The sequence below is a fragment of the Syngnathus typhle genome, linkage group LG19, assembly GCF_033458585.1.
Source record: "Syngnathus typhle isolate RoL2023-S1 ecotype Sweden linkage group LG19, RoL_Styp_1.0, whole genome shotgun sequence".
Classification (NCBI taxonomy): Eukaryota; Metazoa; Chordata; class Actinopteri; order Syngnathiformes; family Syngnathidae; genus Syngnathus; species Syngnathus typhle.
Window position 1 is genome coordinate 6,429,856 of NC_083756.1, and position 25,579 is coordinate 6,455,434.

Consider the following 25,579-nt stretch of genomic DNA (forward strand, 5'->3'; position numbering starts at 1 on the left):
CCGGAGGGGGAGGAAGGGGCTGGCTGGGATCAAAAGGTCAGTGGTGCTAATGGGGGGAGCCCTATGGTGTGTTAATAAAAAGAGCTGGAGGAAACGGGGACAGATGGAGAAGGAAGGGACGAATGGAAGCTGCTTGCTCTGATTAGGATCCAACACACCCACATCATCATCTTTAATTCCCTCCGCCCCTTTTTTTCTTCATTTCTTCTGGCCCGCAGCTTCATTTTAAGTTCATTTGAAAGGTTGCGATAAGAAGCACAAATGAAAGTGCCTGTGAGTTATACGACAATGACAGAAATGAACTCTAATTTCAGTTTTATTAGATGTGCTGAGAAAGCACAGTTGGAGACACTAAAAGAACTCTTAGTGGAACCTCATTTGTGTCTGGTTGACCTCTAAATTGTTTGGATTTGAAAACAGGTTTTCTTCTGTTGAACAATTTTGGAAAAGAACAAAAACGGGTTCAACAAATTTCTACAAACTTTTTCGGCCCAAGATGCAAGTCAACTGATTCTGATCTGGCCCCCGGGCCGTATGTTTGCAAACCTGCATGTTTGGAGATGTTTTTGTATGACTTTTGAGACGTACTCCTGCACAACTCTGAATAGTCCATCCTCGGGGGCGTTCACTTTGACAAATGAAAACAAGCAGTCCAAATGTTTTACCACACTGTCAGGAGAAGAAGTGCGACAAGTTGATTTTGGCATCCCTGGAGCTAATTGATGATGACTTCATTTCAGATTTAAGACTTTTCATCATGTTGTGTGTCACTGAAAATCCCACCATTTGTAAAATAACTTGTCCAAGATTAGACGGAAGAACACCTGAGGCTAATAAAACACACTGCCAAGCCAATTTGCTTTGGAAATATTTGTTTTGATGTACAACCAACCCACTGAGAAGTTAGTTTTCTTCTTTTGAAGAGTTTGGTCTCATTGCAAAGACGGATAAGACCAAACAAATGCTGCGTTCCCGTTATGGCACATTTAGGAGCATGTGATGATTATAAAACTTTTTTATTTTTATGCCAAGTGGTGTGTGTGTATCAATGCAAGTGGACATGTTCTAATGATTAGAAAAGGTGGATGAGGTAACCTGAACCCGAGCAGACTAAAAATCTGCTGAGTGACTCAGAAGCTTGAATCACATCTGGAGATTTGCTGCATGACTTGTCTCATCTCGTGTTGGTCCACACACTTCACATCGTCAGGGACGGACGGCCCCACTGCGTGAACTCTCCTCCACAACCAAATATTGTGTAATGTTTGACTTTCGTACACTTATTAGTCACCTATATTTAAACACTATACTGGTCACTTTCAGTTTGTCGGTGAAGGTTGACACCCAATCGAGCGACATTCTATTTATAGGCCTCGTCCTTGCTTTACATGACAAAAATGACAATAAAAGTGAAAAGGTTTCACGAATGAACTCATCATTCATTAAATGAAACAGAAAAAAAAAACATTCCTGTAGAAATCAGACATCTTAAGGACAAAAAGGTGAACATTTAAAGGAGTGCAAAGAGACATTTTTATGGGTTTATCCCTTGACCTCCAGCAACCAATCAGGTGTCAGCTTTTGAGATGATACATGAGAGGACGACGGGGGGAGATGATGGGACAATGGGATTACTTAGAACACGCACACACACATATTGAAGGACGTAGAAGAGAGGTGAAATTATCACGTGTGTGTTGCGTGTGCATGTTTACTAGTGTGTACGTACGTGTGTGGGAGGACCAAAGCAGGTCGTGGGGAAGAGGAGGGAGGAGGTGTGCATGTGTGTGTGCGTGCTTGTGTGTGCAAGCAGGTGGGCGGTAGCTTTTCAAGGAGCGGACTATTTAATTGAATTCTTTTCAGCTCCTTGTTATTCCAGTCAGGACTGAGAGCTGCTCCAAGTTGTCCCAGGCAGTGTGGGAGGCCGAGCTGGCTCTACCTGCAAACACACACACACACACACACACATGCAGACCACGTGAGCCCAAAGCAGGGCTTGCGATGTATTAGCGGTCACGTTAATGTTTTTCTTGCATTACTTGAGTCGCAGTGTGGTAACGAGGGGAGGAAGTAGTGAAAGTTAAACCTGGACCTCGCCCTGAAATAAAAACAGCTTCAACATTAAAGCAATAACATATAGTAATTATTTTAACTTCAATTGTATGTAGTTGTTTCACCTTAAAAGAATAAACTTAAAGTCTAAAATAGAAATAAAAAAACTGTTTGGTATTATATTAAATTAAATTAAACTAACAACTCTGCATTGTGTGTCCACTTAAATTGTTATTGTTTCTTGAGGTTATTATTATTATTTATTTTTTTTGAGGGACATCTGTCAAGTTCTGAGGTGTTCTAACGGATCGCTAACTACGGCCATGACACAAGGCCAAAACACGATCACGCTTGCAAAATGCGTAGGTGGTACTTGCAAACACGAAAAAACGTGTAGGTGTGCGCATACACAATTTATTAGTCATATCAAAATTCTAATGCTGTCAGTGTATTTATTTATTAGAATTTTATTTCATCTTTTATTAGAACATTTATTAGAACTTTTAAAGATAAAAACATATTGACACAAGGTCATTTAGAGAATGCGTGGCACATGCATGCATGCTGCACATGGACTTTAAAGATTTTGGTCACATGGTAACGCCAGACCAGGACATTGCCTGAAACCACGTGTGTTGGTTCATTAGTTTGTGATCAGTGTTTTGAGCAAAACCTTTATTTGTCTCCAAATCTGCAATAATACTGAATAGAAGTAAGAAGGTAACCGGGTGCAAATGTTGACCAGGATAGTGCTTGATGACAGCATAGCAAGAACGTCACCTGAAACCTCAGTAGATCTCCTGGCTTTAACGATCGGTTTCATATGGCCGGGCTTACTCTCCGCTGATGTTTAGGCGTATGCGCTAAATACAGCGCAATGACAATCCAATCAACCCTTAGCTACACACAAGGATGTGGTGACCCTGCACTCCGAGTCTACATGCTCACATATTGCGAACGTATATTGACGATTAATCGGAGCGGTCGATATTAGGCTGACTTTTGCTCTCAAGTGTTTCTCAACGTTGCTGAATCCAAATGAGAGAATATTTGTTCAAATGTATAGTTTGAACATCTTGACTTTATAGTGCATCCAATTGTATTCTGTTAAAAAAATGGCGACAATTTATCCGGTGAATTGCTTTATTACCTTCACTTGAGACGTCACTGCGAGTCTCCCGGTATTGGACGCTCAAGTAAATAAACCTGACCGCAAGTGACTGCTATTTCCTCAACGTGGGCTCCTCCTCCGCCGCCTTTTTTCTTCCTCTTGGCTTTTCTCTAAATTTCCCCAGGGAGTCTCAGTCCCTCGGGCTCGGCGGCACGTCAGAGTCCCGGCAGCGGCCATACTTCATCAGGCCTTTGCGCCATTATTGGCAAGCGTGCTCCATATCCTCTTAGCAGTTATAGCTTTTCAATTTTCCTTTGAAATGCTGAGAGCAGCAGAACATGCGGCAATATCTCTACTTTGGAGTCTTGGACCCCAGCGAAAGCCTGTTAACGCACAAACGCACGCACTTTCCGTGCATGCAGCTGCAGGCCACACACACTCGTTGACCTTTCCGGAGCTTAGAATGACGTTTTGTGACCATTGTTACAAGATGTTGGTAATAGGTACAATTACAAGATGCTGTTTGACAGTTTGACGTAGTAATGTTATGCCGCAAGCTGCCCTCCGAAGCATTATCTCTCCACTTTTCCTCTATTCCCGTAGCCGAGTCTCAAGGGAGCCACTGGGCATGATGATGGGCGGGGATCAAACCTCTGACAGATCATTCTATCACCGAGTCGATGCCTTCCCGCCCCCAGACTCGTATCTCAACAGGTCGGATTGTCACAGAGCCTTGGAAATTCTCCAACTGATGGCCAACGTTCCAAATGAGCAGAGAAAATATCCGCCTGATTTTTATTGAATGCTGATATTGCTCCATGTGTGGTAGTTGTTTCAAATCCCGGCAATAAATCCGACACCCACCCTTAAAAATATCACGTTAAAAGTGCGAGACCACCTATCAAATATGACCACCAACTGTTGTATCATTTTCAACTCCTCAAAGGACTATGGATTTCTTATTGTCCATTGCATTATTAATTCATGCTGGGGGAATGGGGTGGGGGGGGGGGGGTTGACCCCAGAGGAAACCTAACCTGGATCAATAGGTTTGACCTTGAGGAGGGCGGGGCTGCTAACTAGCAGACTGCACTGATTGGAATGCTACCAACCGATCACTGCGAGGATTTAAAGCTACACTATGTTGTCGTATTTTGAAAAAAACATCAAAATAATCCGGCTGGTACAGTGGTGGTTTTTATCGCCACGGCAACCGTGGATTTTTCGTGGTCCAAAATAGTTAATTATCTTATTGTTTGAGCTATCATTATAATCAGAGAATACATATTGAAATATAGCATATGATAATGATGATAGCATCACAAACACACACATTTGTATTTGGTGTATTTTATTGTGAGATGGGAAGTCATAAAAAAGAAAAAGGAAGAAAAACAATCACAATAAAAAAAAAAGATGAGGCGTTAAAGAGGGGGGGGTTATAAAAGTGGCATGGTCTTGACAATGACATGGAAAGTAACATGTTGGCACAAAAAGAAAAGCATAGGAAGAATATTATTTTGGCTTGGCAAATAGGACAGCTTAGGTGGTTACGGTTCATCCTTCAATACAACAGCACACTCATGCTATTAGACATACAATTATTTGTTCAAAAAAAAGTTCAGTAGCTTCATATAAAGTAAGGAAAACTAAAGTAACATGAGCATGGATGCAAAGAGGTCACAGGTTCCAATTATTCAGGCTTGGAGGGGTTATTTGTTGGAGAAAAAAACAAAAACCATACTTCAGTATGCCGGAGTCTCATTTGTTTCAGGGCTTGTAGTTATGTTGCCTTTTTTTTTTTTTTTAAATCCTTACTAAAATATATTATCGTATTAATACAAACTACAGTATTGTACACTACATAGTGTAATAAATAAACCATAAAGAAATATAAAAAAATAAGACACATAAATATAAAAGTTCTCTATGACTAAACAGACGAACCCATCTCTTTTTGGGGAAGGGGCAATAATACTGCAACTGCTGAACATACAGTACAAACACAGGAATTGGAAGAACAACAAAAAAAAAAAAAGCAGGCCAAAAATAATACTGACATGTTGTTGAATAAAACTCCTGGAATTTGCCTACATTACCTGAAGAGACATTTTGTGTTAAACAAGTGCATTGAACAAGCTTAAAGAAGGCTGCACACAATTAAAACAATTACAAGTTGTGTGCTAATTCTTGCTTCCAACTACAAATACGCTTTCAAAATGATGCAACAGTTGTATTATGTAACAATGTAGAAGTCTGGCGGATCTGGGACCTGCTAATACCTGATATTAGCTGCTAAGCTTCCATACAATAATGGCACTTTTAATATGCATCTTTCTCTTTTTCTTGTTTGATTTTTGCATAAGGCTCAGAAAGTGTGGTGGTGGTGTGTATGCGTGTGTGTGTGTAGAAAAAAAATACATTGTGGTTTTTTTTTTTTTTTTGTTAGCTTCTAACCATTTATATGTTTGACATTTTGGGAAAATGCCATTCACTCTATGCCTCACCGCACTAGAAAAAAAAACATTTTAATACCAGAAAAAAAAAAAAAATGAACCATTTGTATGTTTTGGATGCGTACCGCTTTATTTTTTAATTTTGTCGTGAACCTGCCAATGTTGAGTAAACATTTTTGACAGGCATACGTTGGTATTTCAAAAACATGCGTATTTGTTCCAATGATTAACTGGTCAAAAACAAATTGCTCCACATTGGCAGGTTTATGATACTGAGAAAATAAAAACAGTATTATGACTTAATTTAACTCATTTATGCTAATACGTGACAAATTCCAATTGTGTCCTGGTTCTATTTTTATGGATTTAAACTGTGCATAAATTTAATAAAGTGAATCAGCTTTTTTTTGCCCCCAAAATGTCAATGATTGGTATAGAAAAAAAAAAGAAAATGACCGGAAAAATCTAGATGGCTATAAAGACCCGTCCTTCCGCCGATTTAAATTTTTATTCTTAAGGCTCACAATTTGATCCGAGTAACAGCACAACCCAAAATAAGCGTGACGTCGTTGCGGCGGCATCTCTAGTGCGCTAATACTGAAGGGTAGAAAACACAATTGAACTGCTCGATCCTCACGTAAACCAAGCAACTTGTAGTGCACAGGATTTTCCTTCCAACTTAATAAAATACTGACTTTCTTTTATGTTCATTGGCAATACAAAGGTATAGAAATATCTCCCAACTGTACAGCATTTAAGGGTTAACATATGAGTGGCAAAATTAGTAACACTGACAAAAAAAAATGAACCAAGGTGTTTTAGTAATAAAACATTATCTAAAACTTGTCGGCTCTAGCTTCCAAAGTCTGTATAATGCATTTCCTTCCTTTAGTAAAATTTGCATTCATATTTTTCTCTTTACAAATGGATTTGAGAAATCGTTTTCGTCCTGTGGAAAAGTCACTAGTATTTCTTTTTTTTTTAATTATTTTGAATTTTCAGGCACACCTGGATTTCTACACAGTAGTGAACTGAAGCGAGCTGTCACGATTGAGCAGGAGCTGCTCCTCTGGTCTTTTAGTCACTATCTCCTTTCTCTTGGCTTTCATCTTCTTCACAAGCCGCATCTCCCACGACCTCCTCTTCATCTCGCTCCCGTGTCACGCCTTGCTCTCCATCCACGGCCTTTTCTTCCTCGTCTTGTCTCGTGTCGGCTTCCTCCTCCATCCCGGCCGCCTTCTCCTCCGCTTCGTTGTTGTCCTCGTCCCCGCCTTCGTCCCCTATCTGCACCACCTGGATGTCATCCATGTCCACGGCGCCTTCCTCCTCCTCCTCCTCAAACTCTTCGCTTTCCTCGTCCTCTCTGGTGCTGCTCCCTCGCTCGTCCAGGTCCATCTGGAAGGGAGCGAGGTGCGAACCCCGCACCCGGCTCAGGGCGTCCTCCTCCGGGCTGTCCCTGCCTCCTCCGCCTTGACTTTGAGACTCCTTCTTGCAGTAGGAGTAGCGATGGTTCATGTGCTGGGAGTACGAGCCCGAGTGGGAGAAGCGTTTGCCGCACTTGTCGCACTGGTAGGGTTTCTCCCCCGAGTGGAGGCGCATGTGTTCGATTAAGTGGTGTTTGTGTTTGAAAGCCTTGGTGCAAATGCTGCACTCGTGTGGTCGTTTCCCTGAAAAGAAAAAAGGGGCAACATTTCAACAGTCGCTTCCAGTGGAGACAAAAGTAGTCACACTTGTATACTTAAGGTTTAAGAAAAATAATCTGAGCAATTTTTTGCTTCAGCGCTTGTATTGCCTCGCATTTGATTGAGCGATTTTAATGAGCGGTCCGCCCCCCTGCTGTGATTCTAATTTATTTGGAAGAAAAAAAATATACGTACGGTTGAGTAAAAAAAAAAAAAAAACAATAATGGGAGGAACATATTATGAAAATACAAAACGAGCCTTTGAGGGAACTTAATCCAGGACACGGAAGGGCTGCTCTCACCTAAACTGAACTGAGATGAAAACATCAGTTGCTGGCCAGGTATCCAGGAATTAAACGGGGGGAAAATGGTAAATAGCGGGTTGACCTGCACTTGGCTCACAGCGATCCAAATCACTACCAGAGCTCGCCTGTTACAACTTACATCATTTTTGCTTTTTTTTTTAAAGCTGGCAGAGGTTGGGGAGTTGGCGGAAAGACCTTCTCAGACCATGTTGAGTAATACCTGCTGGAAAGGAGGTGTCCACCCTTGGACTGAAAAATCCCCCTTCGCTTGCACCCTGACTCAATGTTCCTAGCTCCAGATTTGTTTTTGTTGGCCAGGAAATGAAACAATTGGTATTTATTACCTGTGTGCTCATATTTGTGTCTGAGCAGCGAGCTGCTTTTCTGGAAGATCTTGTCACACAGGTCACAGGCGTACATGCCGCTGTCCGTCTTCTTCATCTTCTTGCGCAGAGGGCCCGAGTCCGAGTCGTTGTGTTCCTCCATAGCGGACATGCCCTCCGAGCTCGTGTCCTGCTTCTCTTCCTGGTTGCGGAACAGGAGACATGATTACTAATGCTGATGGAGTCAAGGTGGAAAAAAAACAATGAGTGACTCAGAAAATACAACGCAGCGTGTCTCGAGTGAAGGAAAGTGCTGAGTCAAACATCAAATATGCCACGACCACAAATAGTCATCTGCAGGCCAGTGACATTCCAACGAAGGCTTCACGAAACTCGACAATTCCAATCCGAGATGTAGTGAGCCTTTCCTCCTGAATCCCCCGCCCCCCTCCTGGCATTTCTACAAAATTGATAAAACCATTCCACGTAACTTTAGAGTGTCAAGAAGAAAATAACTTCTCCGTTTACTTACGAGCCTGTAAAAGCCACCCAGTGGTGCTGGGAAAGACGATGAGTCGTGATTAAGAAACCAATACGCACACAAGTTTCTTTTTACAAGGCAGTCCTACGCCAATCCACTTAACACCGACGTATAACGCAACAACAATAAATCAATGTGAAAGGCAGAGGCGCTGCGTTTAAAAAGATTCCAGCAGATCAATAAGGGACTCAACGGTAAAGTACATCCTTGTGTCCTTTGGGTGACGAACCGGAAGATCATTCAAACACCCACACAGATCTCCATCCATTACTGCTGGCCTGCGCAATGAATAGCCATTACCAATATTTGTATTTATATTTGACAAAGAGATGAGGGTCGAAAACTGGAAGTGATTCATCCCAATTAAATTGAACCACTTTTCCGTAGAACCGAACCACCTTTAGAAAACCCACTAGTACTACGGTACGATATGTAAGACAAGGTTGGTTGGGTGTCCAGCAGAGAACCTTCCCAAGTATTGGAACGGAATAATACAAACCTTAATCCCATTGAGGTGGATGGTCTCCTGGGTCTCCGTTCCAGCCGGGCTGTTAGCCGTAGTGGTGTAAGTATAAGCCAGCTGAGGGATCAGGATAGTCTGCTTGTTGTTGGTGCTAAGCGCCCTTAGACATTGCATACGACCGTGGTCGTCAATGGCCACCAGCGTGGGGAGTTGAGTGGTCACGATATTGAGAGGTTTGGCACTTGGCGGGCTGGCGTACAGCGCGACAGGGCTGGAGCCCAGGCATGAGAGTGGCGACGCATCTTTCTTTGTGCAAGTTAAGTTCAAAGGTTCGTCCAGGTTGGTACGGACGGAGGAAGGCGAGGGGTGATTGCGGGTTTTGGCAAGCACAGCTTCAGTTTCCTCTTTGTCGGGCTTTGGCAGGGACAGGTCTAGTGGTGCATCAGTGCTATGAGTGGGCCGGTCTTGAAGGAGACCATCCCCCCTCAGGTTTAGTGGTAAAGGAGAGGCCGGAGAGCTGTGGGTGCCGTTGATCTCCGCCGGGGTAGCTTCTGTTGGACTGTCCTGGGTCAGAGAAGGACTCATGGAGGCCTTCCCCTGGATCAGAGAGACCACGTTGTTACTATCGCAGGCGTCCTCTTCCTCCGAAGGTGGTGTTGGGGCACCGAGGGAGATTTGACCCTCCTGCATTTTGTCAAACCACTTTTTCACAACGTGAAGTGGTAGGCTGACTGAATCGGAGATCTTGGCCAGCTCGTCCTTGGTGGGCTCTGCGTTTAAGGCAAAGTAGGCCTTGAGCAGGGACAAGAGGTTTTGGGGCTGGTTGGAAAGTCCTCCCTCTGAAAGCAGGGCAGCAACAGCGGACTCTCCATTGAGTCTGAGACTTTCTTTCTTGCAGTGTTTGAGGGCATGAAGACCTTCCAGTCCAGCGGGACAATTATCACACAGGAGACAAGTTTTAGTGGTTTTATCCTCTTCTTTTGGATCAGTGGTCCTCGTGCTCCTGATAGTCAGGTCTTCGGGGAGTTTCTGACACTTGAAAGACTCTGTGCTTGCCTGAGCAGTGGAGAAGGGCTCATGCTCCTTCTTAAGGTTTTGCGCCGTGAGCTGGCCCTGGCTTGGGTCTAAATTGTAGTTAATAATGATTTTTGCATTTCCATCCTGACCGACGATTGGCAAACTGATGGCTGAGATGAGCTGCTGTTGGGAGGGGTGGAGCGTTCCAGTGGTTAGCCCCAAGCTGGCCTGACCCTGGCCTTTGGCGTTGCTTTCCAGGACTTGGCGGATGACGTTCCCGTCCACGGCCACTTTCAGAGCGTTCTGCAGGTCGGCTATGTTGATGCTGATGGGCGACACCAATCCCACAGTGGGCAAGACGACAGCTTGCACTGTGCCCTGCAGAGGAGCCGCAGCCCCTCCGCTGTAAACTCCGCCGTTCACACCAGCCATCGAGGTCATCACCGTGGGTTTGTATTCATAGTCCATAGGCTCGCTTTTGATCTGGTTCAGGGGCAGCTGTTCCTGCAGTGGCTTACTGTGCTCCAGCTTTTCTCGTATTTGCGTGCGGAGGACAGAGGGTGACGTGGGAAGGATGGGAGTTTGAACCTGGGTCTGGTTTTTATTGTTGCCCAGTCGCTGTCTGCCGTTGACCGAGATGAGGCTGATGCACTTTTTGCTGCTGATGTGCGAGCTGTACGAGCCCGAATGAGAGAAGCGCTTCTTGCAGTTGGAACACTCGTAGGGTTTTTCGCCTGCACGGTAGAAAGCAAATAAACGAGTGAGAAGGATGCGTATCCATTAGTTAATGATGCTAAATGAGCAGAGCAGGCTATAGAAGCGAGATGGAAAAGAAAAAATCTCTCATGCACTTCACTGATGTCGGAATGCTGATGTAATGACACAGTTGGGAAATGCCCTTTTTTAATTGCTCGGTCGTAATGCCTAAAGAAACAGTTATAGCACATTAACGAGGCGTACACATTAGGCGGAAACATGACGGCTAATTATAGAGAAGTGGCTAAAACACACACACACACAAACACTCTCTACTTCCATGGTGACGAAGGATCGGCCACTCACCACTGTGAATGCGTAGGTGCTCCTTGAGATGGTGCTTATACTTAAACGCTTTGCCACATTCAGTGCACTTGAATTTGCGATTGCCTCCCGACTGTGTGATGTGTCTCTGTTGAGCCGGGCAGAGAGGGGTCAATCAGTGAGATACACAATGACAACATAACCTTTGAACCGCTACTAATTCGTGACACACCATGTCATCAATCAATCGGGGACAAAAGTTCATGTTTGAGCGCCGTGTTTTGGAAAAAGACGTGGCGCTGTGTTTGCGTGTATTGCGTCATTTTAAAATGACTGTCAAAGGACATGACGATTACATCACAGTGTGGCGTATACCTAAATATTTATTTCTTCTGTTTTTACCTGATCCCTTCCTGGCTTGTGGGCCGTCATGTGTCTCTCCAGTTGTGCGCGATGTGCAAAAGTGTAGCTGCACTCGGGGCAGCTGAAGCATTCCTCGGTCTTCTCGTGACGATACTTGATGTGCTCCTTCAGGGAGCTGTAACGCTTGTAGCCCCGTGAACAATAGGGGCAGGTGAGCAGCTGAGAGAAGGAATCAGGAGTTCCTGAATGGGATTAAAGAAAAAAGAATCAAATAAAAATAGGTAGAGGGAAGCTTACAAGCAAATCACAGCAGTTTTACTTTCTAGTCCCCCCTCCCGCCCCCTCACAGGTAAACACCAAATAGGTAACCAAATGGCTCCATGTTTATTAGTGAGACAACAACAAAAACAACATAACACCGGGATGCCATTTTGGCTTTTGGTCTCCCAAATTGCACTCATCGGAATCCTTGGTGATTTACAGAGGTGGCAAAGTACTCACATTCCAAAGTAATGATACTTGTGTGTGTGTGTTGGGGTAAAAGTAGAATTATTAAACTCATGTAGAACTCAAATGGGGGAAAAAAATGTCTATAATGATAACTAAACAAATTTTATTTTTAGATAAGACAGAGAATTTAACAGTCGTGGTGGTTTCCTCTGTCTGTGTCTTTTTTTACATCTTGTGGTCACCCAAGGAGGTTAAAAAAAAAAAAGAAGTACAGACAAAGTATGTGCTTCCCGCCACCAAACTATTTGTAGAACGAGCCCTTTTGAAAAGTCCGGACTGAATCTCGTAGTAGTCCAGCTCCCACACGGGTGAAACATTACTGTGTTAACAGGTGATGTATTAAGTTCTCCTGCGGCACAGGTGAGGGCCCTTTGGATGGAAACACACACACCTTATCGCACAGGTAGCCATGAGTCAGAACTCTCACAGATGGGACAGATTTGTTCAGGTGTTGCTGTTTCTCTGCCCCCCCCCCCCCCATCCCTCCTGTTGCAGCAGGTAAAAGCCACATGGCCCGAGGCAACAAAAGGCACTTGTGTGGTGTTTTTACAAAGAGCAGTGTGGTGTGGCTAATTATCTTGCAAAGTGTTGCTAATGAGAGGAGTTAGCCCTCGAGGGGTGATGCAACCAGGTAGCGGAATAAAAATAGCGGTTAATCAATGCTGACGCTTTAGGTACAATTTGGAAATTTCGATTGACGATCCCGTACCGTTTTCATCGTGAATGCTGGCGTCAGGGGTGCCGTGGCGTTGCGTCTCCTCCTCCGGGGCTTCTGGGTAAATGACGGCCGTATCCCCTTGTTGAAGCATCTCCTCCACCAAGGCGTCTGTGCTCACGTCGTCCTCCCCGTCTGAAGCGCAGTCTTCTTTCACTGAGAAGACACAGAAAGCACTTTAGTTAAGAATGTACACGAGGTGCGTTTATGAAATGTGATTAGCAAACTCAGGGTTTTATTGAAGGTGAAGCTGGTGTACTGATCCGCACAGAATCAAATACAATGAAGGCTTTTATTTGTACAAGATCGAAGCAACTACATTGGCCTTTAAGGGATAATACCAAGTGTGACCATCATGCTCTTTCAAAGAACTGAATGGCAAATCAGTATTCACACTTAAAGATCCTTGCTGACTGCGGGATGGAGAATATTTACGACCTTGGGTGTATAAATTAAATTGTATGCACATCACATGAGAGCAGAAACTCACTGCTGTGATTAGCATTTCAGGAAATACAAATCTATTTTACTATGGTCACCGATGCTTTATTAAGACAACTTATATTTTACATAGCTGGCATAGATAATTGCACCTCGACTGAAGAATTCATTTTCAGAAAAGTGAAATTGTTCAATTTATTGCGGCACAATTGACTTTTATTTGAGTATTGTGTTAAGCGGGCCGTGTGTGTTGACGGACAAGGCCAGCTGTGCGTTCTCCTCAGTAACAAGTGTTGCGCCGACAACACGGCGAATATTCGTCACCTTCGAGAGCTTCCTCTGTTGCGTCGTAACAAAGGCGCGAAACAATACGAGCCTAGTCATTTCGTTGCTATGGTTATTAGGAGCGTTGGACGAGGTCGTAATGAACCCTCCGAGCCACAATCCGGAGAAAGACGTCGAACATAAGGGCAGACAGATATGTAACAGCTGAGAATTGCAGATTTCATTTCCCACAGTGGAGTGTCAGGAACACAAGGTGCTGCTCACCCCACTATGTTTTTCTCCCATGACCTTAACAAAAGAACAGCAACACGTTTGGGCAATTCTATTATGGCTGTATGATCAATTTGATACATTTTGATCGATGAATCTTTTGCATTTAAAATTCATGTTGTTATTTTTTTTCTTTGCATTTTAGTTGGATGCACAAAGTGGGTCAAGAAATTTCCAGGACTGCTGATAGAAAATTTCAAACCCGGACATTGCCCAGAGTATCTGACGATTCTTGGACCAGAAGAATATCGCAGCTACTCATCCAACCTGGGTCAGTGTGATTTTTGTTTTTATTCCCTCTTTAGCAAAACCAAGGAGGGGGTCGATTATCAAGATGTGGACGACATCACACTGACACAATAAGCTGACGTGTTTTGACTATAACAGATGTCAGTCATGAAACTTGGACTAAGCCAAACGTTACTTTTTTTAGTAAACAAAGGGCAACACGGGTAAGTGCTGATGTTGCTGTACCAAACACAAACACACCTCCAGGCTCCAAAATGTTGCGCTTGAGTGTGAAGTGCGGTCCCAGTTGGGGGTCTGTGGAAAAAGGTGCGACAAGCTCTTGTTTTTACTCCTTGTGTGTCGCTCTCGTTGCTTTGTTAAGCGCCGAGTGAGGCCAGGGGGTTGAAGCGTGTTATCAAGGCTACCTCCCCTGACATGAAACATCACACGGGCCGTTTATGTGCTGACGCAGGCATGTGAATGTACTGCTGCGCTGGAGAAAAAAAAAAAAGAGAATGTTGCAAAAATGTAAAGTCAAAGTGCATCTTTAAAAAAACTCTCCGTTTGTGTAATATGATCGTATGTGTTCCATTCCGTATACGTGATAAGGAGGTCCGAGCAACAGTTCTGATCCTCCACTATCATTTGCAAGACTGCAAAAGTCAAAAATAGGAGATGTTCCCAAAACAAGAACACACTGGCTTATCTGTGGCTTGGGTTGAGTCCAACTATTGTTCTGTCTATGCAAAACTATCTTTTCAACTCGCATGAGACGATTCCCTTCCTATGCAGATGGGTGGCTCGCTTTTTGCACCACATCATGACGTAATGCGCAGAGGAATGTCGTTTTTTTTTTTTCCCCCTGTTGAGTCCCCGCTGCCCAAGAGTGGATTTAAAAACAACTACATCGCTTGTCATCAATGCATGTCATGCAAACACGGGAGTGACGATTAACGCTGTGTTGTGCTAATAGCTAGAGGTGCTAGTACTCACACTCTGTACTTAGGTAGTATAAACATTGGTGCAAAAAGACTAATACGATTTTTGCAATGAGTTTTCCCACATTAAGCAGCTGATGTTTTTTTTTTTTTTCAAGGCCTTTGGGCTCTGAGTCTTCGCACACTCAAAGTGGATAAGTGCCTCATGATATCAAAGCTCTCCGACTCCACCCTGCTCGTTCTGTGAGATGTAATCAGCTCTACAAGTCATCGAAAATAAAAGGAGGGTCCTCCCTGGCCAATACGCGCTACATTTTCCTCTCCTGAATTACTCAGCCTGATCTTGGGCTACATTTTAGTATGTCCACACTGGGCCGCCCCACCAAAGCGTAATCACTTAGGAGGGAATGAGTAATGACAGCGAGCAAGGCGCCCATGATACCATATAATCAAGAGGAATGAATCAGAATATGAGAAACAGCTAGGGAGAAGAAGGGTGTAAAGAGAGAAGGAGGGGAAGAGAGGTAAAAAAAACAACTATGGAGCGCGACAATCCCGAGAGAAGGGGTGTCGTGGCTTTCATTTGAAACAAACTTGGGCTACGCTGAGAAAAAGATTAGTGGGTGGCGCTCACGTTTCAAGGCAGGAATCTCGGGAGTGGAACCTTCTCGTTCGAAGGGTTGCAGCTTTTCCCGAGGTTCATAAGATGCAGCAAAACGGAGGCAACAGAGTGAAAACATTGGACGTGTGCAAATGTGCACACCACGAGGGAGGCAAAATGAACATTTGCACGAGGCTAAGTGTGGCGCCGAGCCAGCGTGCTGAGCTGTGTCACTGTAACTCATGCTTTTCAAAATGTTTAATGTTCACCGTTCCAGGCCAAACCAATGACACTATTCCTCCTCCAACCTTTTACACAAGGAGATACAGCTGGAGAGCTACGAAGAGGAATGACGTCATAGACTTGGGATTAGCCCGTAATACTGTGTGTGCGTTTATAGCTGAACACAAGCAAATGGCAATTGGTTGAGTTCGGAGTATAACGTTGTATTGTCTGACATCTGTCCTTCCTGTGGATGTGGCCCCGCTTCTGACGTCATGCCAAGCGAGGCGAGGTAAAAAAAAGTTCACGGCGGCACTACAATGCCCACCAGTGTCGTAAACCTCTCCAGTGGTTCTTTGCTTGCGCGGCTTTTTTTTTTTTTTTTTGTCCAGTTGAAGGTCTCTCTGTAGGTATTGTCTTTGTTGAATATTGCGCTTCCTGTCTTAGTTGAAAAGCAAGTGCTTGTAGTACCCGTTTCCTTGCACTGTTGCACAAATACACCAGTGAATGAAGTCATTATATTCTCACATGGCAGAAAAGCTTGAAAAAGATTTAGCTGTGATAAAATTGAAACTTTGCAGTTGAGTTGTAGGTCAGATTAACGGTATAAAAATGTTAACCTGGCATTGAGGGTGTGTAGACTTTTTATATCCACCGTAACTTTTTAAAGTGTTCACTAAAAAGTGAAATAAAACTGAATTGTGTAATTCCCTCACGTACCACAAGAGGGAGCTTTGAGAATCACCGTGTAAGATAACGAAACGAAAGAGGCCGAAATGTTTTTCTTCGGTGGAGTTTAGTCGGGCGGAACATGTTGCAGTCTGTGCGTGACAACGCGTCCCACAAGCATCCAGCTGGTCTCACCTCGATCCCAATGCTCCCTGGGGTGCTCGTCGTCTGGTAGGGTGCTGTCGCAGTCCGCCCCGTCCGCCAGGCTGCCTTCCTCCTCCACGATGTGCAACTTGTCCTCATCGTCCGAGTCTGTGCCAGCTTCTACCACGTTATTGTAGTTGGTCACTAAATCGGCAGAAGGGAGGAAGTCTGATTAGATGGCAGGCTCGATTCAATTTGATGATGAACAGGTTCAACTCAAATCAGCATATTTGCTTATGAGCACAGTGGAAAAAAAGTGTTTTAATACACAATATGGGATTTCCTTTTATGTAAGTTCCACCTACGCCTCGGTCTATCTCACATGCTTGTGTTCTTCCGAGGAAAGCTGAACATTCTCTCAACGGGCCGAATCAATTCTCTAGCGAGAGCGGCTCAGTCAGCGCAACGCTCAAACTAGCTGCCAAGCTACTTTATCCCTCTCGGTCGGACACACAACGCACACACACACCAGATTCATTCGCTTGGCCAATATGCACCACCTGAACATTCCTGTAGTCGCCCACTTCTTTCTGGAGGGACTTTGAATGTTGGGAGGAGATATAGCTGGGAATAACGCTTGTTTTAATCATCACTGTTTTGTTTTTTTTAGTCAGATAGATGGTCGGGATGCAAAAGTGAATCACGCAGGGTTGGGTGAGGGGGAGGCGAGGAGGTTGAAGGTGTTTAGAGGGTGTTGAGCTAAAAGGTGCGTGAGGAGGAGAGGGAGCATGAAGAAGCGGTGGTATTTTCATGGGGTCATTACGCTGTGCTGCGGTCACAAAAAGGGAGTGGGGTTCATCTGGAGAGCTTTGTCATCCCTCAACCTCCTTTTATAGTCCACAAGATGATCTGCTTTGTGTTACCATGACGCAATCCCAAGAACCTTTACTCATTCAGCCAGTCAGCTGGGGGGAGCCAGCTTTGGCAACTCTGTGGGGTTTTTTTTTTCAGAGAAACCCAAAAGATCCACAGAATCCATTTCCAACTAACTAACTGGGAGAGTTTCCCAACAAATTGAAAAATCCCGCATACTGTATTTCTACCATCTCGCTGACTGATGTAAGGTTAAGCGGCATTTCATGAAAATATGAAATTCCTAAAGGCTGTCCAGGAGCACGTCACTCAGGAACACAATTACAAAGCAACTCTCCGCCAGCGGTGTCAAGAGAAAATGATCAACTGTAAGGCTGTGGAGAGAAAATCAATACATAGATGGGAGGTAGCAAAAACAGCAGCGCCATACAAAGTGGAATGAAGAAGAATAAAGGTTCGTGGGTAGTGTGAAGGGCCTCGACGTGGTTGGAAAAGGGGGGCTAGGATGGATAATCTTCCTGTGCCAAATGGTTGGCGGTCTTACAACCAAAGTGTGTTTTCTGACAGCCAATGTAACACCTAGCATCAACAAAGGCTGCGGAGTAGACCCTTCTGGCCGAGCGGCTGAGCGTTTGGACAGCTGCCTTTATTAGCGAGAGCATGCTAACATGCAACAGGAGGACCACTCCTACGCGATTCCATTTTGCATGAAGGTCTGCTTAAGACAAAAGAACATAAAGGCCACATGTAATCTCATTGCATAAAATACTCATTTCCATAAATTCCAATCCAGCAATTCCCATGAGCTTTTCCAATATGGAACATTTCCATCATTGCCCAGACTAACTCCCATGAAAAGCTCCATCTCTTTTGCACCTGCGAAAATAATACTTTGAAAGCGTGAGCCGTGACCTGTGGCCATAGATCACACATTACTCCTTCACTGAAACATTCCATTGATTTTACTAATGTGCTACAATCAATACAAGCTAAATAACCTCAACCAAACATGTCCTGACTACAAATATCCTAATTGCAGGATCGGGCATCTTCGTTTCAAATGTATTTTTGTTTTTTTTCCGGACAGATAACGATGCGAGCAAATTGGGTTTTAGACACCGACATCGGCCAATGACATCACCAGGCGTGACGGTTTCACATTTACAATCTACAAGTTGAAAAGGTATCCAACTAGCTCACGTTGGGGCCAGCAGGCAGGTCTCGGTGCAACTACCGCAGGCATTCTTCATAAGTACAGACCTTGCCGTCACAGAGTCTGCCCTTGCAGCTCGGCAATGCTATTTTCTCAGGGAAGCCAACCACTACAAAAAAAACCAGCGTGAACCAAAGTAAAACAAAGCAGTGCCATTCAAAACCTCAAGTATGCCGTCTCAAGGTGAGGCGCCTCAATCGGCGCTGAGGTAAATGCCACTGCTTTTTGTTAAAACAACAGCCACCCCTCCGCAGAGTCAGGAAGGTCAACTCGAGTGTCGATAACAAAAGTCAAAGAATTGTGGACTTTTCACGCTTAGTCTTTAGTGAGAGCACCTCCAATTTGCAGGCCCATATGTGTTTCAAGTAGTTGAGCGATACACGTAGTTGTGAAAACATAACAGCCGCCATTTGCAACCCCACAACTATTTTTCCTTCTGACTTTCTCCAAGCCAATTGCTTATCTGGGAATATCAGTTTTTCTCCAAAATAAGCTGATACAAGATCTATTGGGAAATATACTCTTGTTTCCCATTGGTGTGTCTTGGCACCTTCTTCAATTGGCTTGGTGACTTTTCCTAAGACTATTCAGCAACCTGTTAAGCTGCGCTTGGTTTAATGAGTTAAGACGAGTGCTCTTGTCTTTCTAATGACGCAGATCAAGGTTTTAGCCGAGTAGTTAATTGGCCTCCGTAGTCATTCATCTGTTGTCTGATGAGTACTTTCCATGACAAGACTCATGTTAATGGGAGCTATTGTTCTTCTAATCTGCATGATGATGACAGAGGGAAGTCCGTGTTTGTTAGGAAAAGACAAAACCTGAAGAACTGTGCCCTTTATGACATTTGCATATGGAGATATTTTTAAAGGCTCTTTGCTTAGCCATACAATAAATGAATAGTACAGAACAGTTAAACGACACCCTTATAATAGAATTGCGTTCATGGTAGAGATGGTAGTTCTCAAGATGATAAACACAGTGAGCAAAAAAAATAAAACATCACATTCAGTGCTACTTATGGATAATCTAAATATTATTGCTTTGCTGCACTAGCTGCAGTAATGATAACGGTTAACATTTAAGTGACACTTTTTGTGTGGCCAAAGGAAACACCTAAACCCGACCGAGGCTACCTCCTACTTATAACTTGGCGGAGAGTCCTGCTGCTGTTATCTGTGGTGTTAGAATGTTCGACCAGTAAGCCAACGGTGAAGGCATGTGATTAAAAATAAAAATAAAAACACAGTTGGACAGCAGACTGTAAAATTGTCAGCGTCGGTAAAATCCTTTGCAATTCCAGGCCGACAAACAAACACAGTTTTTGAGCTTGTCTCTGTCAAACCTCATTCAAATGCCGAGGAGGGGAAATGAAACGTCCCTGTCACCTCTGCTGTCAAACCTCATTCAGGCTGCAGCTTTAGTCTAATGTACTATGAAAGCTTGAGAGTAGTATAGTGGCGCCCTTCCCCTTTTTGAATTTTGTGTCTCAGGTTGACATTCTGAGTGGGTGCCCTGTAAAGATATTATTAGAGGCATTGCCTTAAGGTATCCAGACTATTTAAATAGCCGCTTGCATCCATTACATTCCGTGATTTTATTCTCAGCGCAAATGACAGCTATATAATTTGGATGGCAGGTACCGTCTCGTTGAATACATTTGTAGCCATGCTCAATCCAAAAACCCGAAATAGTGTCAATCCATCTGTGTCTACGTGACGCATTTTTTATTCGGAATAAATGTGTCCGTGTAGATTGTGTCGGACTACGCCTTCCGACTGAGCGGCGGTGCGATGAGGTGTGTGTTTAAATATACGCAATGAGCAATAATAACGTTATCCAACCTGCTTGTGCGGTGCAGGTCTATATTAGGTTAGTGTAGCACAGGGCTGTTGCATTTTAGGAGCAGGTGACTGGACATTCCTTCCTGTATTAGGCCTGACAGTTTACTGTGGGGGAGTGCAAAGCAAGGAGAATTACACGGGAGGGAGGTAACACTGCCAAATAACTTTCCCGACTGGAAAATCTCATTAAATCTTGCTTACCTGGAAGTAAACCACATTGGACACGGCTATCAATAAAGTCAAAGTAGAGCCCGAATGTCAACTCTGTCGTCACGTAGGCTGTGGTTTGAACGCAGATTAGAGTTTAACCTGAGAGTTGAATGCACCTGAGGTTGTGAAATTGGAATTAAGAGGAAAATACACACATATTCAGAGTCGGCTGTTTTGTTTTGTTTTTCTTGCCGGACACGTCATTTTAAATGACACGGTTGCATAATGTTGTAAATTTGAAAATGATCAGGTCAAAAGTGAAAGATGTGCTCACTCAAACAAAAACGAGGGCATAAAAAATAAACTGGGGGGGGGGGGGTTGAGGGTAAGGTGGGAGGAGAGGAAGTGCTAATGGCTTAAAAAGACAAAGCTGGCCTGTCACACGCGATGTTCATCTGAAGTGATGGCTGCCCCTGGGAGGGAGTGTCACAAAATGTCAACGCCGGAGACGCCGGCGAGTAAAGATGGAGAGAATACCGAGGAGAGACGGATTTGAAATTGCATTGAAAATAGAGGATCTAGCTTATTAATAAAATGAAAGCTCGCGTCAACGGTGAATGACAGAAGAGTGAAGATGAATAAATATTGCCCCTCGTGCATTTTCCACTTGCATGCTTCTGATTAAAGGTCAGGTGTTGACGCTGTGGCTTTGGCTGACATATGTCTCATTAGGAGACGGGCCATCGGCAACCAGGCACGCAACGCATTGTGAATCCGCAGCAAAGCCTTTTAATCCATTTGCTGTTTTTACAATTATAAATGTCATCACCCCTCCGATGAAGCCCAGGGCCTCCGATGCATGTTGACAACCCACCTTGATTTTGATCCTAACCTACAAAATAAAATTGCAGAGTGAGCTTGTCTCTTTTTCCGAGCGAATTGTCTCCTTTGTGGCATTTTGACAACAGCTGACCACACTCCCTATTTCTCAGAATGTCAGCTCAGTCACAAGACTCCCGGGGGCAAACATCCTGGACACCCCCTGACACACACACACACATCGCATAATCAAACACGCTGCCTCGGGCTACTGCTAAGTTGTCACAGTAGTTTCTTGTTCTTCATGTGATGCTAGGGGGAGAAAGAGGTTAATGCCGTAAACTTGCATCCACAAAAGCTCTTTTGTCACCTCATTCTATCTATCCTCTCTCTCTTACAAAGTGGCCTTTGCCCATGTGATCAGGGAGGGAGGGTCCCAACCCCCCCATGTTCCCTAACACCCTCCTCGAGCCGAGGAGCAGTCAAGCAGCACCATACACACCATTACCCTGCTGTTAAATGACCATGAGAGTGCACTGCAGACGACGACTTGACTGTTGGGACACTCACAGGAATAAATCTTGTTAAACCAGGCGAGAAGGGAGAGTGAATGTATACTGTACGCTAGACCTCGTGTAAAATTAGCCCGGCTGATTTTTTTTCCTGGTTTGAAAAAGCCCAAAACTCCCAAAAGATGCCGTAATGTGTTTTGTCATCACATGTTGGTCAAATGTAAAATGGCTGAGGCAGCAAGTAAACTCGAGTTGTCATGTATTGATGTATGGATGGATTATTTTGTTCATTACACCCCGAGGTGGTGGGATGGCGCGTGGGCGTGCGACCCGACCGGGAGACCATTAGTCCGCCGTGTCGGAATTCGACGGGTGTATTGACAGTCCGGCCGGCGGTAATCGATAGTCACAGATCTCTCACTACCAAAGTGCCGTCGACAATAACGGACTTACAGTTAAGTCAGGACTTACCGTACGTTGAAGTAAACATGGGAGGATATAGGTCTATCCATCCATCCATTTAGCCTTATTCTCCTACCACTGTTGTTGGAATGTGTCAAGTGGCGATCAAAAAAAAAAAAAAGAATAGAAATAATCCCGTTTTTTTCCTTTCCATTATTTGCAAATTTATCATCCCTGAAGTCGAACGATGGAGGCCACTAATGTTTTCCTACATGCAACAGCCAACAGGGCGGATCCAGGATACACAGCAAAGTGCAACCATGGGACTAGATTCTCATGTGATGTCATCAATCATGTAACAAGTCATCCAGATGTTTTCTCTTTTAAATGCGGAGTGTACCAAGTCATGCCACCGTAAGTAGAGAGACCCGTTTGCCATATTTCAGTGCCAATACCAATTACCTCGAATTGTTTTCACAGGTTTTCCAAAATCTCAAAATGAATTCTCGACAGCATCTCATAACATCAACTGGGAATTTTATTTGTTTGTTCCCTGACGACAGGTGAGTGGCACGAAAAGAAGCTAAAGTGGGTCAAATGAAGTAGAATCGTCATTTACGGGGAATTCCAGTGCATGACCTAAACATCGGCCTTCCTGTTCGACCCGGGTGATGTGCGCTCATCCAGAGGAAAGGGAAATCCAGACTGTCCATGCACGCCACATTGGAGTGTGACGGAAGATGTATACAATATTCGGTTTTGGTGAGTGTGATTCGGCGAGCAGCTGTTGCAGACAGATCAGTGATAACGCTTTTAATAAACTCCACAGGAGTGTATCTGTTCTATTCTCCGGTATCTTGGAGGTAGGTCACATGGTCATATTCCTCAAATGCTCAGCTAGGCCAAACTTTATTGAAAGTCAAATTGCTGCAGTCTGTTTTCCTCTGCTGAGGTTGCACGATTCGGAATGCTAACAAAATGATCACCTTCTCATTTCAGGTAACTTGGCTGAAAAGAGAATGGAAAGAAAAACAAAGTAAGCAAGGGAGGAGGGAAGGTTATTTTGAGGGTCTCTGAACCGTAATCACCACCTACATCTGCTTCCTCCCAGGTGTTGGACGTCAACAGGGAGACACGGCGCAGAAAAAGCAGAAGCTGCTCCCCAAAAGAAATGCTCCATTGTAAAGGTGAGGCATCGGCACTTGTGTTGTTCATAATTAGACTTCATTTCCATATTCTGACTATGGAAGAAAGACAACACTTCTCGTGCCAAACCCGGAGGCTTGAGGGGGGAAGTTTTATCTTTGCAGCAGGAGGAAGTTAGGGGGGGGTGGCGGGGGGCGTTAAAGAGCTGACACCACACTTCCACTGCCTGCCTGAGGAGGCTGGATGGTGACTTACTTTTAGAGGAAGCTAGTCTCTACTCTTAATCCTGTTAGACATCTTGTGACTTGCTCAGTGACAACGCACCAACAGGTGAGGCAAGTTCATCTTCAACCATGACAGTCTGAAAAAGCAAACGCTAATTTTGCACCATAAATACTTCCCACTGCCGAAACTCTCATTTTAAATGAGGGGAGTTTCAAGCTGGACAGCAAAAGGGGAATTTTGAGCTTTGTTTGTTACACTTCTTCAAGTAGACTGCCTGACTGTCACAAGATATTAAATTTAAGCCAATAACGTCTTCCAAAGCATGACAACTCCAAGAATTTTCCCTTGATCCAATTTCTTTCAGTCGTATATTTTTTTTGCAGAGTACATTTCTTCATCACATTTGATTTTCGACAATTACTTTCTTCACCGCAAATATGCAATGATCCAGCATGTCAACAAGTTATTGTGACTTGTGGATTTAAGGAGCTCTTACGAAACTAATAGTTTGGGTGAGACCAGCAAGTACTGCATCCCAGCATTGACTCACTTTGGGTGACACTTAAAAAAAAAAATCAGTGTATTACCACTAAATTTTCCACATTGCATCATGAATAAAAACACAATCAATCATGAACTCAGCAGCCACACCCACACTGAGTTTTTTTTACAAGTTGCTCTTCAGTAGATGAATGTGCAGTGTTGACATGGCAGCACAGAGTAAAAACAAAATACAGCGTGATTATAGTTACATGTCAAATGAATTTTCTCTGCTTTTTCCTACTTTTAATCGTAGCTGATCTGTAAAAGTTGATTCCATTCGATTGACCTCACCCGACCCCTCACTAGCGACGGTAAAATGAAACTTCAAATTTGTTTCGTGAACCAGTTGTATTTTTTTTTCTACTCCTCAGGATGGCAAGTCCGTGTACTTGGAGCCAAATGTTGAACAAAAGGTGCCATACAACAATTTGAAGCTTCATTCTCCGAGAGGTCAAGTGCCATAGATTCCAGATAATCCGCATCAACGAGCATAAACAATACGGACAACAAATGAACGCAGAATATACACCTTTTCGTCACGGCTCATTCTCTGCTCGCATACAAGTACTCTGTCATCCTACTAAAGTCTGAGCCATGAGCCTCTGATGCCACTGCATAAACCATCAGATTACAGATTATGTCCAATGGACCCGCACCTGCTATGTCTCTAACACCCATTATCCGCGGGGATAGTGATTAGTGCCACAAACACTGCATGCGTGTTTCCAAATGGAATGTCGGCAGATGCTTGAGTTGACTCCGAAACCCCCTTGGTCATTTGGGCACTTTCCTAAAGCGATGCCATGCTGTATGATCACAATAGCAGGCTGACTCGAGTGGCACGGTGCCAGCTTGACCCTCCTTCTCTAAACATACAGTCACAGCGGCAAAGTTTACCGCCTGTCTGCCCTCATCACTCTGCTCTGCCAGCAGCAGTGTGAGGATTAAGGGGAAAATCCTGACCTCCTCATCCACCTCTCTTAAATGGCTGCGCTCATTTTAAACAGCTCCCCCAAAGCTGGATTACCTTTCCCGGTTGCCTTCTGCTACACATCACAAATGTTTTGCTGTTACCGTTCGTGTTATTGACATGTAGCTTGTACAAGCCAGAGGCTGTGAACAAGAAACTATTCAGCTAGCCTTTGTGATATGCTGATATTTAATTAACCTGGCTTCCCCTTTGCGCTGAACATACACAAGCGAAGTCTCCTTGCTCAAAATTCCTCCAACGGGGCAAAAAAAATGCACACTCCTGTCCATCACCGTGACAGCATTGCTGGCATTGCACTTTTATTGTCATTTTCATCACTATTTTCAACCTCTCTGCTCATAATCTGCAGAAACTGACTCATCGCAGGCATCCTTAGTATTTCATCTGCTCAAGACAAATTGATCAAAATTTTCAACCTGAAGACTTTTTAAGAAAAACTGTATTTACATCAATTGTTAGCATTTGCTTTGTCTTGTCTCAAATGAAGCTTGCAGGTAACCGGGTAGTG

The 25,579-nt window shown here is 44.0% G+C and overlaps 1 protein-coding gene across 3 annotated transcripts in view; it reads right to left on the bottom strand.

Annotated features, from left to right (window-relative positions):
• Positions 1 to 4,497: 4,497 nt before the first annotated feature.
• zeb1b (zinc finger E-box binding homeobox 1b) overlaps positions 4,498 to 25,579 on the bottom strand; it is a 37,020-nt gene continuing 15,938 nt past the window's right edge. For 2 of the 3 annotated variants that reach the window (XM_061265621.1, XM_061265619.1), the window contains exons 2-8: positions 16,408 to 16,560; positions 12,553 to 12,714; positions 11,373 to 11,575; positions 11,013 to 11,118; positions 8,970 to 10,684; positions 7,951 to 8,131; positions 4,498 to 7,286 (exon numbers count right to left, since the gene is read on the bottom strand). In XM_061265621.1, coding sequence (XP_061121605.1) covers positions 6,697 to 7,286; positions 7,951 to 8,131; positions 8,970 to 10,684; positions 11,013 to 11,118; positions 11,373 to 11,575; positions 12,553 to 12,652 — 2,895 coding nt within the window. In that variant the 5' untranslated portion in view covers positions 12,653 to 12,714; positions 16,408 to 16,560 and the 3' untranslated portion in view covers positions 4,498 to 6,696. Of the gene's footprint in view, positions 7,287 to 7,950; positions 8,132 to 8,969; positions 10,685 to 11,012; positions 11,119 to 11,372; positions 11,576 to 12,552; positions 12,715 to 16,407; positions 16,561 to 22,235; positions 22,373 to 25,579 lie in introns of those variants that run through there. The other variant, XM_061265620.1, reaches the window with a different exon arrangement.